The sequence below is a fragment of the Maylandia zebra genome, linkage group LG12 (assembly GCF_041146795.1).
Source record: "Maylandia zebra isolate NMK-2024a linkage group LG12, Mzebra_GT3a, whole genome shotgun sequence".
NCBI classification, from domain to species: Eukaryota; Metazoa; Chordata; class Actinopteri; order Cichliformes; family Cichlidae; genus Maylandia; species Maylandia zebra.
In genome coordinates, this window is record NC_135178.1 from 6,313,534 (window position 1) to 6,331,880 (window position 18,347).

Here is an 18,347-nt window from a genome sequence, read left to right on the forward strand (position 1 = left end):
CAAGTCACGCGACGTGACGCTGCGGCTGTGATTGGTTCGGCTCTGCGCTACTTAATTTGGATTGGCTGTTCTCTTTTTTTTTTTTTTTTTTTTTTAAAGAGGACTAGCGGCAAGGTCTATCGCGATAGCTTAATTTTTCTATCGAGGAAAAGTTATATCGCGATACATATCGTTATCGTTCTATCGCCCAGCTCTACTTCAAGCTGTAAGCTAATGATAGTTATATAAGAGCAGATGCTGCTGGTGCAATAAGCTGTACGTTTTACGTCCAATAGATGCACGTTCTGATTAGTCGACTATCAAAATAATCGTTTGTGGCAGCCCTAGTCTGATAACAGTTGTGTGATGTGTCTTGCTGCACCAAACACCCACTTCTATTTGTAAATACCAGATCAGAATGTACTGATTCCAAATACACAACTTTAAAAAAATGTTTTCTCATTTTGTCATCATGCACATCTTTTTTTTTTTTTTTTTTTTTTTTTTTTCTTCTTCTTCTTTAAACAGTAACTTCGACAGTCTTATACCGACACTGGCTACGTACACGCACGCACGTCTGGTTTGCTATCCTTGTGGGGACATCCCATTGACATAATGCTTTCCCTACCTGCTTAGCCTAACCCTAACATCAAAAATGAATGCCTAACCCTTACCCTAAACCTAACAATAACCTAATTGTAACTCTGACACGAAGACCTGGATTTTGGTGGATTGGATTGTCATGTTGATAAACAAATTTTCAGCCCTACAAATATACAAACTATGCCGGTCTGACTTTTTTCCTCTATCAAAAACCTTAATTCAGTGTTTATTCACGTTTCAGATGATGTTTAGACAAAACAAGGCTAATCTATAATATCTCAAAGTCTCTCTTGGTGTTTATTACACAATGACTCCTGGAGAAAAGAAAGTACATTTTTGTGCATTGTATGGATTTTCTATCTTGCAGGAGAGGAAGAGTCCAACGGGACACCCACAACGATGACAAAGAAGAAGAAACGTGTGCGTTTTGGAGGTCCCCTCTCTCCTGAGTTTTTCGATAAGAACCTGCCTCCGAGCACCCCGTTACAAAAGGGAGGCACACCGGCCCGACCACAAACTCCTGGTGGGAGCTTACACCTTCGTTCAGTGCTGAAGACACCGCAGAGTGAATCCAAGACACCCGAATGTCGGCCCGACTTCAGCAGCCCGACTGCGTTTGGTGCTTCTCCTACACTCACAATGCCTTGCAAGTCCAGAATGCACTCTGAGGGAGACGAAGAGGAGGGAAAGGTAGATGAGATTAAACTGTGTTGCCAGTATGATGATTACACTTTACATGTAATAAAATCTTAGTTACAAAACATTAACATTTTCCAATGACATCAGCTACAAACAGGCTTTCCACAAGATAATTTGTTCGTCTGTTTGTAACCGCCCTGTTATCTATTATTGTTACATCCTGTGAGGACGTGGGAGTGTGTGGGCGTGGTGTTGTCCTCTCCTCCTCCTCCTTTCTTGTCCCTCCCCTTGTCTCTCTCTACCCCACCTGCTGCTCATCTGCCCTCGTTTACCACCAATTACCTTCCAGAGGTGAAATAAGCTGGAGGAGAGCAGTGTGGGTGTGAGTGACCGACCGACCCACCCACCCACCGTGCGTGGCTTGTTGCGAGTAACTCAACTGGGCAGTGGTTTTGCTTAAGTGACGGCGGCCTCCATTTCTTGGTTTGGCCTGCCTGGTTATTGCTAATAGCAGCGTTGCTGTCTTTTTCTGTTGAAGCCTTATAGTTGTTTTCTTAGTTGAAGCGGTCACCATCTCTTTGGGTTGGCCTGTCTGATTTATCATTAAAGCAGCGTTGCTGTCTCCTTCTTTTGTTACTGCTTATATGATTATTGGGTTAATTAATTATAATAGATTTATTTTGTGTTAAACACCTCTGCCTGGTGTCCTTTTCATTTCAACCCGGATCCAACTGTTACTGTCCCCCACCCTCTTCGCCTTGCTTTCATGTGGGGGCGTAACAATTATTGTCTGCTACCTGCTGCTGTTAGCTCTTGTCTGTTCTCTGCAAGGCTCAGGATATGACCCACGATCTGGTCTTGATTATAAATATTAGTCATCAGTAAATAATACTGCTTTTCTATTTTCTGGTCCTAGATTGTTTTCCCTTCGGTGGAGGAGATTGGCTCTGCTGTGGCGAGTGATACAGGTTGATTACAGTTTATTGACCCTGAGAGAGATGGCTTATTGTCTCCAGTGGAATGCAATTCAGCTCTGATACGATAACAGCTTTCTTTCATTTGTTTCATTTTCAGAATGGGCGTGGGATGCCCAGCCATTGAATTTAAACAGTGCCTTCTACGAGGAGTCTCTCTCTCAGCTTCTGACAGGTAAACAGCTGTCATAGCTTTTTTTCTTTTAATTGTCACTTAGCTTCCTGTCCTCATCGATCTACTTCTGTAACCTCTATTTCTCCAGCAAATCTGAGTACACCAGCGTAAAAGACCTTGTTGTGTGGAGCTGAATCACGTCAGGATTTTTATTTTTACATCATATTAAGAAATTAAGCCGCCTTCTGCCTCTCTAATTATAAAAGAAAGATTAAAACAATCAGAGAAGTCAGAATGAGAGGCATCCTTAAACCTCCTCCTGTTGGTTTAAAAGCTGCACAGTTCCTTTTGTCAGTTGGACTGTATTAATTTGTGTGAATCTTTTTTCCACGCTAATCAGCCGAGTTGTTATAATCAGTTATTGCTATAATCTCAAACAGAAGTCTTTTCAGCTGTAATACTGTAGGTTTTCCCCCAGAGTCTGACACCAACCCCAGCACAACCTCCCAGATGGATGACCAGTCTGAGCCTGACTCCCTGCCAGAGAAGGAGAAGCAACCAGACGCTGGAGTTGGAGGTCCAACTGCAGCCCGATCCAGCAACAGAAGGAGAAAGGTCTGCCACATTTAAGATTTTTTTTTTTTCTTCAAATTCTAGGATACATCTCTGTGAGCTCATGGGAATGTTAAACAAAATACTCTACCAAAATAATTTATTACCATCCTCTAGAGAATTTTATTCTGTGCAATTTTCTCTTGCAGTCAGCACCAAAACAAGGACTTGGAAGCGAACCTCAAGCTTGCTCCAGCAGCCGAAAGAGGAAGGTATGCTGTTCCCATAAACTGCATGATTCACGTGTACAAATGTCCATTTAGAAGCAAAGATGGCCTTTTTTTTCTTTTCTTAATCATTTGGAGGTCATAACATGTTCCAATCTAATCTACTGTTTAATTCTGCTGGATGTGAGCTTAATCACATTTAAGGACTTATAGTGTGTGTGTGTGTGTGTGTGTGTGTGTGTGTGAGAGAGTGTGTCTATATAATATATCCTGGGGTAAACGTTTCTGTTCCCCCAGCTGCCAGAAGAGAGTGAACCTGTGAAGAGGTCGGCACGGTCTGCTGCCAAGTTGGCCTCTGGGAAGATGAAGGTGAGTTGGATGAGTGTGCTTGTTTGATTTCTCCTTCCATCACTTCACTGAGGGCTTTGCAGAATTGTCTTTTTACAAGCTGTCATGTAGAAGATGGCTACACAATCTGACTATGACTTAAGGTCATAGTGAGTATGTATTCATGTTAATATGGCCCATATAGAGCTGCAAATAGCACATCTGTGATATCATGTATAGTGGTAATGCTGATCCTTATTCATAAAGTTGTGCATGAGTGGAGAGTCAACACTGCTGTCACAGATAATTACACAAAGAAGTTTGATGAGACAAAGTGAGATTGTTTGTGCTTTATATCGTAGTGGTGAGGTGTATATTGTGGCACAGAACCAGAGGAGACGTTACGGTTTGATCTGACTATGCAAATTTCCACACCATGAAGGTACTTTAATAATGGGTTCTACAAGGACCTGTTATAGCATATTGTTAGGTTTGGATTTTAAAGCTGGCAGCAAAGCAACTTACACAGGGTGAAATGTTTCTGCTGATTAATAGAAGTGGAATACCATGAAACCATATGGATCCATTTATGTAGTATTTGGCTACACACAGTGAAGGGTTTTGCTTATGCAGCCCACACGGACATACATGTACAGTGTATACTGGTGGGAATGACACTCCATAGGTCAAATCTGGATTGGTGTAAAGGTTTGCATGAACAACACTTTTTATGTTATGCCATCCTCCAGTTACCTCGGGAGTGGGATGTTAGAATTCCAAGTTGGTGTGTACCAATAGGAAAATTGGAAAAGCATGAAAAAAAGGATTTGTTTTGCTTTGGCAAAGTAGAGGAATTCATCTATATCAAGCAATACAGCATAATACTTAATGTAAGAACAACGCTGAGGACATTCATGGATAGACTCTTATCCATGAATCCAAGATACTGCCGCCCTTTTGGATCGTTAACTCTGGGTTTTTGGGATTGTTCCGACTTCCAGATCAGGACATTCAAATTGGGGCAGCGTTCCAGATGAAAATTCTGTCTAGGACCTTTGTGTGATATGTCATCCTAATCCTGTATTGTTAGCATCGGTAAACTGATAAGCTTTTATCACTTTTTCAGCATCCGGGTTCCTTAACTGTTACATTAAGATTAATGTTATTGGGTTTATATTCTTATTTCACTATTGTACTGAGAACCTACTGAACCATGACCTCGCATCTGAGATAGGGCTGGGTGATATATCGATATATTTTTATACGAGATAAGATGTGACAATATCCTTAATATCGATATAGTATATGTTACGTTATAATTATACTTGTGGAGCCACAAGTTTGCCTCTCTTTTGTCCACTTTTGTCTCTACGCAACATTACTCCGCCTCGCCTCTCTCCTTCACTGAACACAACTCCTCCTCCCCCATCGCTTCACCTGCAGGCAGCGACAAAATGGACGCGGCAAATCTCTGCTAACGAGTTACTGCGCATCGCCCCGTGCGTGAGGCTGGACGGTGTCAACGAGCTAACCAAGCTAATGACCTAACCACTCTGGGCTGCACGGCCTAAAATTCTTTCATTTTCTCAAAAGTTGACAGCGCGCCTTATGTATGAATTTTGGTTGTGCTTGATGACCGCGAACCAATTTTAGTACGACTTTGCTAAGCTACGGAGCTGCACCGCTTGATGGATTGTCGGAGCATTACGGCTACCGAGGAGCCTCGCGGAGTGATACGTACTGTGCTTCAACGTAATATTACCGTATTGTGTGTATAAGGACCATAAATGGCACCTGTTCAGAGTCATGGTTACGAAGCGGATTTCAAACTCCAGGCTGTCAGTCACGCAGTAAAACTCGGGAACAGAGCAGCTGTGAAATCTGTCTCTTTGTTATTGTGCTCAGCGTCTTTGTTTACATTTTGACTGCACAATTGTGAGCTTTTTGTTATACACAAAAACAACATTGTTTTAGTTTATTTATGGAGCATAATTTATTTTTGAGTAATTTTTTTTCATGTACATCTATGCTGTATGTTAATAAAAGTGCCTGTGTGACATCTGGGAAACAGCTTTAACTAAGAACTCTTTTTGTTCTTACTTTATGGCTTAAAAAAATATCGAGATATATATCTTATATCGCCATCCAGCTAAAAATTATAGAGATATGAATTTTGGGTCATTGCCCAGCCCTAATCTGAGATATGTATCAAGCGTGACTAGGGCTGCTCAATTAATCGAATTTTAATCACGATTACGATCTGGGCTTTCAACGATCATTAAAAATGACTGAGCAGATTATTAGCCCCTCCCTCGTGCTTTACTCTCGCGCTGCTCCGTGTGGCAAATCCAGCACACCTCTCTGCATTTCGAACACGTTTCACAACAATTAAGAGCAGCCAGTGTTGCCAACTTAGCAACTTTGTCGCTATATTTAGCGAGTTTTCAGACCCCCTTAGCGACTTTTTTTCTAAAAAGCGACTAGCGACAAATCTGGCGACTTTTTCTGGTATTATTGGAGACTTATTTATGACGACTTTTTGACGTGAAAACGCGTATCGCTCTCTCAACAAGCAGCGGGTGCTGCCGTGGGCACCTCACCCATGCCAAAGCTCTCCCAGGCGGAGGATAGTCCTCCCCCGCTGTTATCAGGGCAGGAGATGTTCACACCTATGCGTCCAAAGGGCAAATGAATCGCGCATGAGTGAAGCCGCTGCTCCCGCACTGACTGTAACGCAGTCAGTTCTTCTTTTACTGTTATGCTGTTTTGTGGATCACAAGGTTTAAAACTACTTATAAACAAACACTCTCACACACAAAGTAACTCCACCAGAGCGCCAATTTCGGGTCACTTTTGCCAGTCCAGGCCCGGATAAAGGAGCAGGGTTGGAATTGTGACATTAAAAAACAATAATTGCTAAAAGAAATTTAATTTGTAGTTCTAAATAAATTCTAACTGCATTTAGGACGTTTTTTTACTCACTTTATGTCTCTTCCACGATGTTATTTCTCTCTCCAACAACGTAGGTTACAATTACATTAGCATGACCAATTATACAAATTAGGCGGTGACGTCATTTGGCGACTTCTAGCGACTTTTAGGACAGCCAATAGCGATTTTCCTTACTGAGGAGTTGGCAACACGGAGAGCAGCGGTCCCCAACCTTTTTTGCGCCACGGACCGGTTTATGCCCGACAATATTTTCATGGACCGGCCTTTAAGGTGTTGCGGATAAATACAACAAAATAAAACTAGTACCGATACCGAAAAAAAGAAGATTTATTCATAACACGTGAAAAGACCAAGGAAAACTGAGTAAACGATAACAAAATAACGCTGAAAACCGATAAAAACCCTGAAAACTATACATTTCACACCTGAGCCTCAACTCTCGCGGCCCGGTACCAAACGACTCACGGACCGGTACCGGTCCGAGGCCCGGGGGTTGGGGACCGCTGATTAAGAGGACCCGAGGGAAGCTCGGAAAGCTAAGCAGAAGTTATTTGGAGAGGAGAGTGACTGCTGTTGGTTGAAAAGAGAGGTAAAAAAAACTTCAGTGGTGTGGAAACATTATGGGTTCGCGGAGTCAGACGTGGATCAAGTAGACATAGTGTGTAAACTTTGCTACAGTGTCGTAGCTGCACCACAGAGCAACACTGCAACGTTCACTAAACAGATGTTTACATTTTTCATTTATTTTTTAGATTGCAAACATTTGCACTGTTATCAGTATTTGCACACTATTTTATGACAATCTTTAAAGTCATTATTCAATACATTGTTATTGTTAAATAAATATCGTCAAATAATCGAGATCTCAATTTCAGTGAAAATAATCGTGATTATTATTTTTGCCATAATCGAGCAGCCCTAAGCGTGACTTTTGTGTACTGTTGGGGATAGACCAGATGAATAGACAGATCACAACCTTTTTAGTCTTTCAATCATAGAAAAATTTGGAGATGATCTGTGTTTTTGTTGTCAAGAGATCCTGTTTTAAAACAAACAAAAAAACAACACAATAGTTGATCCATCCAGTTTTTTTTTTATCCACTCAACTGTAAAACGATGGTGAGTGTACTGTCGTCACCCTGCCGGGCGGGCAGGCAGGCAGCATAGACACGCAAATTTGTTAATGCAATAACTTAAGAATGAGGCAACATAGAAGTTTCACATTTGGGACAGGTTTGATTCCTGGTAACCTCAAGGTTAGAGCTTTCTGAAAATCATGTGAATGCGATAACTGAAATGAGGCAACATACAATTTTGAAATTGGTACTATTGACTAGTTTCACACTTAGTCAATAGTACTAGGAGGCTGAGGGGTAACACTGCCAGCCACCGGTAATTTCTGGCATGTCTGTACACAGCAGACCCAAACTAATTTCCACGATTATTAAATACCTACCTCATTAAACAGCTCACAAACATATACATCACTACCTTTTTCTTTTTTTTTCTTTTTTTAATTCAAGGAAATGTGATGGTATTTACAACATCCATGTATTCACAATGAGTAGGGTAGGAAGTCACAATAGGGCAGAAGGAAAAGGAAACAAAGCACAGAATAAGATAAAACATTGACAAAACCACTGTAATCATGTGTTTGCCGACTGGACACGTACTGCAGTTGACTATGTGGAAGCATTTGTGTGACAGTGATTTATTTTTAAACATACATGCTCTTACTAGACTTTTTCCCCAACACACTATGATCACCTAACATCCACATGTCACTTTTCTATTTTCTTTTCCCTATTCTTCCCATTTTCAGTACTTTAGTTGAATGTGCATTACATTTTCATGTGTCAACACTTCACTAGTGCAAAGCATAAAAAAGGTAGGATAAGTGAAATGGGTTTAGCCCAGGGCAGGTCAAGCACACAGGGTCCTGATAGCTGTCTAGACTGAAGCTCACATTACTGCAGTCCACTTACTGAGTGTGCAGTGCCCAGCTCATGTCCACGGGATCCATCATTTCCACACTTCCTGTTCATCGTCTGTGTAACGGGTCTAGTATTCTGGCAGCATCGTGTCAGATCGGATGCTTGAAGTAAAATATCTGTGTTTGGTTTAAACCAGCCGGTGGAACTAAAATGAGGACAGATTAAGCAACTCAATGTCTTCTTTCTCACCTCGCATGTTTTCACAAACATATCCCAAAGAAAGTTGGCAAACAAGCCATCATGTTGTTTTCAGTTTGAAAGCCCACGTGAGGCGTTCGCCCAGTCAGATGCAGCCCAGTGTTTACACGGTTATGAGAGAGAGAGAGCTGCTGTCGAACACTGAATGGCTGCAAAGTGTCCAGTCCTGGGAAGCAGGGAGAACCCTCACAGGCAAAATAAAAAATTTCCCCCTTAGACACAAACTGTAGCCGTACTTTAGGTTTGTTTTTTTCTTCATAGATTAATGCTCCCAGTCAGGACTGTATTTAAAGCTCTGTGTTCAGATCTGTCAAACAACTTCTTCAGTTACACTCTCAGGCTGTGCGATATGATGAAATATATCGGATGACAGAATTAGAACATCTATCGTTTCATATTATACGCTATAATTTGTCTCGTGGTGTCGCAAAATACAGTTTATTTTTTTCATTGTTTCGATGGTCACAATGTGGATGCAGCCACGAAGAATACCAGCATGGCCAGTGAAGATTATACAGAACCAGTTAGCACCAAACAGAGGGACCTGGTTAATTATGAAAGGTCTGACAAGGACCAGAAAAATGTATCATGCAAATTATGCTCAAACCGGTTCCCACCACAGACTCAAACACACACAAACCTCGTCTACCACCTACGCAAGAATCACGTGAAAGAGTATGGAGAGAGTTTACGGATGAGAAGCAAAAAAGAGCCGTCAGGTGCTCAAAATAAAACTTAGACTCAAATGTTAGAACGGGCTTTTCTCCGCAGCACGCCGTGTAATGAATACAAAGAAAAGGGCAGCTGTTATAACTTATATCTAAAAATATATAGCTTCATGCATTGGTCAAAACACTCGACTCCAGGTACACGACGCCCAGCTGAAAACACTTCACACAAGTTTAGTTGCCTGAGATTCACAGAATTTACACACATTGCACTTTTTTGTGATATATATCGTTATCGGGATGTGAGATTTTGGTCATATCGCGCAGCCCTATTACACTCCATGAAATGCAGACAGCTGATGAAAATGAAAGTGCTGTCTGACTACAGAACACACTGATGAGCACAAAGTGTCACCGAAGCAGAATCGTAAGAATCGGAGGATGAAGCAGATTATTACTCCTGCAGGGATTCAGTTTTCCATCTTAAAGGTTTTATATCCATAACACACATTTGCCCAAGAGCATGAGTGAACATTCTCCAGCAGTTTCTTTAACTTTGAGCTAATTGATAAAATATTTTCAGCTTTTTTCAATTTTATGTTTGTGTTTATAAAATATGTTTGTGCATTAGATAATCATTGTATTATTAATGAAATGTGCAAGATCGAAACACTCTGCATACCATATCAGAGGTGGATACTTGCCAGCTTTAACGTTTCTGCAGGCTTGTCAATGCAGAAATTTCTAACACTGCAGTTTGTTGGTCCCCAGATGACCTCCAGCACAACGCGTCGATGGAACAAGGACGTAGACCGCTCGCTGTACGGCTCACGTGAATATGCCTCCAAGAACCCCGCCCTGAGTCCCATCACCGAGAGGCTGTCCTTCATCAGTCAGTCTCCAACAGCACAGGAGACTCCTTCAATCAGCTGTAAGGGTAAAAAAAAGGAAAAGAAAGTTGCCAGTGTGTGATTTAACCTGTGGTTGGAGACGGTATCAATGTCTGGATGTCAAACTTTATTTTAGTTCCTAAAAAATGAGAACCTTTGGATTCAGGGGAAACCAGTGGAAACATTTTTTTCCTGAGATTTTTCTTTTGTCCTCATTTTTCTTCACAGCTCCAGATCAGGAAACCCAGCTGAATCCTGAGGTAACTAATGAAACTCAAGTGATACACGACCTCGCTGTGACAAATGCCTCAGAAACCACTGTAGAAGTTTCTGTCACATCGCCCAGCTTGAGTGAAAAAAGTGCCGGGCAGGACAGCAGGCTGTTGGGGGTGAGGGTCAGAGGAAGACGACTGAAGAAAAGGAAGGTCAGTGTCGCTGACAGTGACCTGACCAGAGGAGAGACAGAGCAGCAGCTCTATGAAGAGCAAACCACTACAAGCCTTGAGCTATCAACGAGAACCCCTTCTGTACATGAAGAGAGACAAGAAGTCACTGTTGAACTTTGTGCCCAGACCTCTGCAGATACACCCTGCACAGAGTCAGAATATCCCGTGAGTGCACATGTACCTACTTTAGACTGCCTGAACAGCACAGAGCCAGCACACGGGAAAGCCAAGGATGGCAGGAGGAGCTCTGTAAGCAGCTCAGTGACAGCGGAGCAGGAGAACTATGTAAAGAAGCACCAAACCAGCTGTGAAGAGGAGGAGGAAAGACAGGGAGACCGAGCAGCAAGCTCACAGGAAAACATCCAGTCAAGCTCTGATAGCCAGGAAGAGGGGGAAACGGCTCATGTGGACCTTGCTCCCTGGCAAGCTGACTTTAATTTTGAGGATGTGTTTAAACCAGTTTGCACTAGAGGGCAGCGCTCAGTGCGGCGCAGCCTGAGAAACCAGAGCAACGCTGAGAACAGCAGCAGTGCAGGACTCACCTGGCTGCCTCGTACCTCTCCCGAGTCCAGCAAAGAGACCCGCAGGAGGACCCGGGGCCGTCGGCTCAGTGCTGCTCTGCCCAGCCAACCGTCACTCCCTGAGGAGGCAGGAGATGCCTCCTGAGATCATTTACCTAACTTAATGAACTGAGATTACACTTGGCTAAAACATTGATTTTTTTTTTTTCTTTTGTTTCTTTCTCTGTGAATTATTAGAGATGACCAGCAATTTGTGAGTGGTTTCCCTCCAGTAACTAAGCTAGTCAATATGCTGAGAGCTCAATCATCTCTGCTGACCACCTAATCAATATCGTGGCACTCGGCTGGTAATCACAGTGCATCTTCAGTCTGCCTCTACAAAGTCACTGGATCAGGAAATGAAGTCAATATCTGCTCCTGAGGCTGGATGAAGATGGCTGTGTCGCATTCACCAAATGTGTCAGCCAAAGGCAGGCGGGCTTTACACAGAGAACTTAAATGAATGTGCTCAAGTAATTCTGCTTAATTGTGATTGGTGGTTGTTGTTGTTGTTTGTTTTTTAATAATCTAAACAGTTGTGGTTATTGAAAAGCAGATGCTTGTAAGGTACAGTTTGAACCTTACAAGCATCTGCTTCTAACTAAATATATTGCCTCCATGTAAAGATGGCACATTAGAACAAACTGTGTTCATTTAAAAGGATGCTTTAGATTCATTTAGAGCAAATTAATCCAGATAATAAAGCAGCCGCTTGTCTCCACAAACGTGACGTTCCAGCTGTGTGTGGTCACTCGAGTTCAAGTGCAGCAGCTTTCCCTTTAGCATAAACCGTCCTGTTCTGTATTTTAAACATGGCCAAATGCCTGAAAGTAAATTGACCTCTAACCTCCACCCAAGTTCCAGCGGTTATTGATTTTTAAAATCTGTTGCTCAGTACCGGCTCCATCCATCTGTCACAGAGGGCAGTAACAAATTGAGTTTCAGATTCAGTTCACATAGGAAAATTGGCTCGCAGAATGATGCATGACTGTAATCTATCCATCACTGAGTAATTGACTGCCTCCTTTTACATCAAGTCAGTCACTTGGCTGAAGGACGACAGAGGTTTTTGGCCCCACTAGTGATCTGCCAAGGCCTTTTTCTGCTCTCTATTCCCACCGGAAGACAGATGGACAAAATCATAAACCCACTAATGTGATGTTGTGTGGCTGCAGTGGGGCCACACTGCCATCTGGTGGCACTCTTGCAGAATTGCTGCTTATTGATGTGCCGCTCCTGGGAGGGTGCGTCAGGAAATGATGCTACTGTCAAGAGTGGGAATAATATAAATGTGTGGAAGTTCAACTTTATGGATGGCTGCTACTGCTTGGAGAGAGAAAAAACACACAGACTAGGCTCGTGGGTGTGTGTGTGTGTGTGTGCGTTTTTCTGCTCGACTGTGACACTGTGTGTTTGTCTGCTCTTGTCTCTTTTAAAACTTGTATCATCTTTGTAAATGTGCAGTTTATAGAGTTGAAGCCAAACTGCTGCACCTCTATAATATGAGTGGGTGTTGGGTGTGTTGTCTGTGAGAGAGAGCGCGGGAGAGTGTGTGTACGTGAAGGGTGTGAAGCCCCTGTCCCTGGCAGACGGGCATACTGAAGGCGGCTTAACACAAGAACAATGGGGTCCTTTGACCAAAACGACACCCCCAAGACATGTGGCCTCCTGTCACCGTGGCAACCCCCCATGGGACAGAGCAGGATGACAGCTGGAGAGGAGGACTTACAAAAATGGAGTCCATTTCTTTCCACTGAAGCTCTCCCGGCTCTATATCTTTTCCCCTCTTCCCCCGGGCCTCCTCTACACTTTGGCCCTGGTCAATGCAGGATACATCTCATTTTACAGCTCCGTGTGATTGACCTTACAGGCTTCACTTGCCACCTACAAATCCTCCAGAGGGAAAAATAAATAAATTAAGAATCAGCGCCAACAATAAATCAGCTCTTTATTGGCTCTCATTACTGTCCGTAATAAGAGCGCATTGAGCGTCGCAGACAAATACGCGGCTGAGCCACAAGATTTCACACTCGCTCTGCTCTTGATTTTACGCCTCGTTTTAAAACGGATGATCACTTTCTGTACGAGCACAAAGAGACAATCAGTTATTTGTACTTCCAGATTTAGAGACCTTGGTCTTTCAATTAGTTAATTAGTAACTGAATGGTATTAAGTTGTCCCGCTGCCTGTGGCCTTTCTGCGCTCTGTGCTGCGAGCCTTCTATTATTGATGTTCAGAGGCACGATCTGTAAGCCATACACAGCTCTCCTATGGAGCTGAAGACAGCAGGAGGAGGGCGACAAAACAAAAGGCAGGACAACAGCAAGAGACCCTCGAGCTACTCTGTTTGGTTTGCTGTCCCAGTGTGTCTGCATGCTGCGACTGGCTCAAACCTGTTTAAGAAAGCTGCCTCTACACACAGACGAGAGGGCGTAGTATAGATTCTTCATGCCTAATCTAGGAATCCAATACTGGGAACATACTAGGACATCGTAATCGGTCATTTAGTGCTGCTACTTTAAAGCAGCCTTGGATTAAAGTTGGGCTCAGAAATTTTAACAGTGGAGCTTTCAATTTAATTTCCCTTTTAGTCTTAAGACTAGGGTTAATCCATGTGTGGGAAAGTGTCTGCACAATTACAGCTGTGACTAACAATTGGGTAATCTGTCTCATCCCCCCCAAAAGTGTCCATAATCATAAAGAGAGCGTTTACTTTTTTCATAATTCCTGTTTCCATAATGGTTGATCCAACGTTATGGACAGCTATTTTTAATGCAAATATACATTTGTAGTGTTCATATTTACAGAAAGCAGGGAAAGAAACATTAAAACTATTTTTCCATTAAGATGCCAAATGCATTTCTTTATTTTCATTCCTGAACAGAAACATTAGTTGTTGAATGTTATGCTTGATTCATTTCTGACTTCTAAGAGAAGTCCATAGTGGGGTTTTTTTTTTGGTATAAAAAATGTGATTTAAGTCATTTTTAGTTTTAATGTTTTTGACAGATTTCTCAAATAGTTTTGTTTTCTTGTTTTTATGACAAGTGGTCTAATAAATCAGTTAAGCACATATATACACATGAATATAGTGCTTTTCTACTCTAATCTGGTTAGAAACACAGCTAAGCTGCAAGAGTTGCTAATCCTTAATCTTTCTCAAATTGGAGAAGCTCGCAACTTCCTGCAGTCTACTCTGGCTGCCCAGCCAAGCTGGCCACAGCCTCGGGCAGAGAGGTAACCAATGCGTAATAGCCAATATAAATGGGGTGCAGGTGTGCATTTTAGTACCGGTTAAGTTAATTAAAAAGAATCTTTGCACATGTGAATGCTTGGGGAAAAAAAACGCTCAAATCTACAAACAACATCAGCAATGTTATCTGTGTCGTTCTAACTGTTTGTAGTCGAGTCTGATGTCTTTATTTTCTTCCAGAAGCCTGCTGTGTGTTAGGGGTGTGATGGGGAATACCCAATTAGACAGCAAACGTGGGTGCCCGTGTCATTGTTTCCAAACGTGTTTCTATTCATTCACACTAAAATGCAGTAAATTCTCCTGTAGTGCTTCTCACACACTGGAGTTGTCTGGATGTTAGGCATGAATGTAGGAAAGATCTGAGTTCTAAAAGAAATATGCACGGCCCTGTGGAGGTCTTTCACATAGATGAGAGACGGGGAGAGCACCCCAGCAGTCAGGTCACTGACATGTATGACAGCCCACTAAGTTTGTCTAAAGGCACCTGAACAACTCGGACCATGAGAAAGCTCTATTGGAACAGATGTGAGTGGTAATGCACGTGTAAGCAAAGCTGTGTAACTAGTTAAAGATTCAAAACTACACGCAATGAAACGGCAAGCAAGGGAAGAGTACCAAAGCAGCATTAGAGAGGTTGCCGTTGTGCCAGGAGAAATTAAAGGAGAGGAAGTAAACGATGCGTCCAGCATTATGTGTGTTGACGAAACAGAGCTCTGCCGTCGCATACCTGCGCAAATCCTGACTGTGTCTGAACTCGATTTATTCTCGAGTGCTACAAACGAGAAAAACCCCGGGTGTTCAGATGAAGAACAGAGGCGCTCACTCGAATGTTAATTCTTCAAACGCGCTTTAAAAAAAATCTAACAGGCTCCATTTGATTGATGTTTGATGATCTTTGTGTTGTAATCAGAAAGATTTCATCATCTTGTAGGGAAGATGATTAAATTCATTTTTTACCTCAAAATTCTACACACAATACCTCATGATGACAAGGTGAAAAGTTCTTGTAAGTTTATTAAACAAAACTACAATATTTCCATTGATCATCTATCAGATGCTTCTGCTACTTAAGTGAAGTCCACCTGTGGTAAATTCAGTTGACTGGATGTGAGCCCAATAAGCACACAACTGTCTACATAAGGGCCCATCGTTAACGGTGCATGTCAGAGCACAAACCAAGCTGTGCAGTCCAAGGAACTGTCTGTAGACCTATGAGACAGGATTGTATCAAGGCACGGATTTGAGGAAGGGTACAGGAAAAGTTTCTGCATAATTGAGGGTCCCAGTGAGCACAGTGGTCTCCATCATCTGCAAATAGAAGAGGTTTGAAGCCACCAGGACTCTTCTTAAAGTCTCTAGACTCTTCTGAGCTAACGGGGTAGAGTGGGCTTAATCGAGATGCTTGGCCTGAATGCCAAGCGTCGGATCTGCGGGAAACGAGGCATCGCTCATCTCCTGGCCTGCTACAATGAAGCATGGTGGGATGCAGGGACTGAGAGACTAGTCAGGGTCAAGGGAAAGATGAATGCAGCAGAGACATCCTTAATGATAACCTGCCCTAGAGCACTATGGACCCCTGACTTGAACAGGAACCTGAACATCTCTGGAAAGTTCCATGGGTTCCACAACTCACAACAACACTTACATCATTAGTTCTTTCTTTTTTTTTTTTATACTGTAGTTATGTTTGAAGTGTTTTTAGGTAAGGAAAATTATACCTAATAAATTAAATTATACCTTAAATTATAAAATGTTATAAAGCACTATCCAAAGACATGTTTAGCAGACTGTGTTTTTCAACAGGTGTTTTGAAATATAATCATTTAAAAAACAGGAAAACAGTTTTCCAGGGAGAATTTCACACATGCTGTAACACACAGTGGCAGACGCTTGGAAACCTTAAAATAACTAGTGTACAAATTGCCTGCTCAGGTGTGTTACTCCTTAACAGAGCACATTCAAGACCATTTCTTTTTTTGTTAGTTTTTTTGGCTTGCTAACATCCACACTCACACTTTGGCAGTGTCCAGCATTTTACAACAAAATGTAAGTCATAGTACAAGGATAGGTGTGTATAGCTATTTGCACTTAGCCCCCTCTGTGTACTAATCTACTCACTAAAGCCCTTCTCAGTGCAGGAGGCGACCCAGATCAAGATCTGCTGTGGCTGGCTCCTCTGTGAGAAATGGGCATGGCTGACACATGTCAGCCGTGATAAATGAGCAGGTGTTTAGGTCAGTGTTAAGTAAATGGAGTCATTATTGATGACCTCAGAGCCCCCCTGTGTGTTGCCAGTATCAGTGATGACTTCCAGGCGCCACGCTGCAGTACAAGGGGACACTGTGTTGTGATTCTGGGGGTAAGGTGAGGACTCGCTGCCTCGGGGAACACACTGCACTGTCTACCACAGTAGCCTGGACCGATGACCTCAAAGAAGGAAGCTCACCAGAACTGGAGCACTCGGGCGGCCTCTGTGCAGACTGTTTGTGACTTGAACCTGCGATGGTTGTCTCAAAACTTACTTTCTTCTTCTGTTGTCCCGTGGGAGCGGGCAACTGGGTTTGTGTCACCACTCAGTGGAGCTCCAGTGCCACAAGTCACTGATCTGTCATAGTGTTACATGAAGTGCATGAAACACATACATGGTATTATCAGCAGGCAGCTGCCCTCAAAGAGACAATCTGGAGATGACTGTATGTCAATAAAACCCAATTTTCATCACCTTACTCAACTTCAAACCCATTAAAAATCTATTAACTATGGTTAAAATCCAGGTCTGTGCAGGAAACCAACCTTTTTTAAGTCAGTAAATATGTATAATGTACAATCATTCCACCCTGGAAAAAGACAAGTTCAGAGAAATCATTTTAAAAAATGACCATGAAACTTAAGCCCATGATGAGTGGATGGACAATTTTGACCACAACTGTATATCAGCACCTTCTATGCTGCCAAATAGCAACAACCATAACCGTCCTTTTTTGAGTCGTGATAAAGGCTTTTTCATGTTTTCATGGATTATTTTTAGTGGGTTGCTGGTGCTGCAGCAATCCACATTCACTTCCATCTTGACCAATAACTGCACATATCTACACTGAAGTAGAAGCTTAAAAAAAGATGCACAAAATGACGTTGTAGGAGGTTTGGTCCCTAGTTCCTGCAGTCAAGGCAAGGCAAGGCAAGTTTATTTGTATAGCACAATTCAACAACAAGGTGATTCAAAGTGCTTTACAGAGACATTAGAAACAAGAACAAATAAAAAGCATGATTTAAAATTGATTAAAACAAGCAAATAAACTAACTAACTAATTAACAAACAAACAAACAACAGTATATGAAATCAAAACAGATAAAATCAGAACAATAGATAAAATCAGTAGTTAAATGTAAGTTTTGAAATTTAAGCTTAAAGTGTGGATTTGGTGCTTTATTCAAATGCAGCTGAGAACAGGTGAGTCTTCAACCTGGATTTAAATAAACTGAGTGTTTCAGCTGATCTGAGGCTTTCTGGGAGTTTGTTCCAGATATAAGGAGCATAAAAGCTGAATGCAGCTTCTCCGTGTCTGGTTCTGACTCTGGGAACTGATAAAAGACCGGATCCAGATGACCTGAGGGATCTGGATGGTTCATACTGGGTCAGGAGGTCATTGATGTATGTGAAGACGCACAGAAATACAATGTTTTCCTTCAAAAGTTACAAGAACTTCAGAAGTTCCATATCCACTAATTAGCACGGACACCTTCATTTAGTGATGCCACATGATGAAAAAGTAGTGACATTAAAAAAATGTTTGATTAATTCTAAGCTGTCCAACCCAAATTTCATGGCCATCTATCCTCAAGTTATTGAAATATTCCACTGTCAGCACAAGTTGAAACATGAGAGGATCGAAGGCAGTCTAATTTGCAATAAATTGTAATAAGACTAAATTAAAAGAAATGTGACAGTGGATTGACTGGTCCAGACTAA

General features: G+C 42.1%; 1 protein-coding gene across 1 annotated transcript in view; it reads left to right on the plus strand.

Moving 5' to 3' along the window:
- cdca2 (cell division cycle associated 2) overlaps positions 1-14,197 on the plus strand; it is a 30,896-nt gene extending 16,699 nt beyond the window's left edge. The window contains exons 7-14 of the mRNA XM_004567272.5: positions 950-1,272; positions 2,138-2,189; positions 2,296-2,370; positions 2,789-2,925; positions 3,072-3,134; positions 3,387-3,458; positions 10,000-10,159; positions 10,347-14,197. Coding sequence (XP_004567329.2) covers positions 950-1,272; positions 2,138-2,189; positions 2,296-2,370; positions 2,789-2,925; positions 3,072-3,134; positions 3,387-3,458; positions 10,000-10,159; positions 10,347-11,230 — 1,766 coding nt within the window. The 3' untranslated portion in view covers positions 11,231-14,197. The remainder of the gene's footprint in view (positions 1-949; positions 1,273-2,137; positions 2,190-2,295; positions 2,371-2,788; positions 2,926-3,071; positions 3,135-3,386; positions 3,459-9,999; positions 10,160-10,346) is intronic.
- Positions 14,198-18,347: the final 4,150 nt, after the last annotated feature.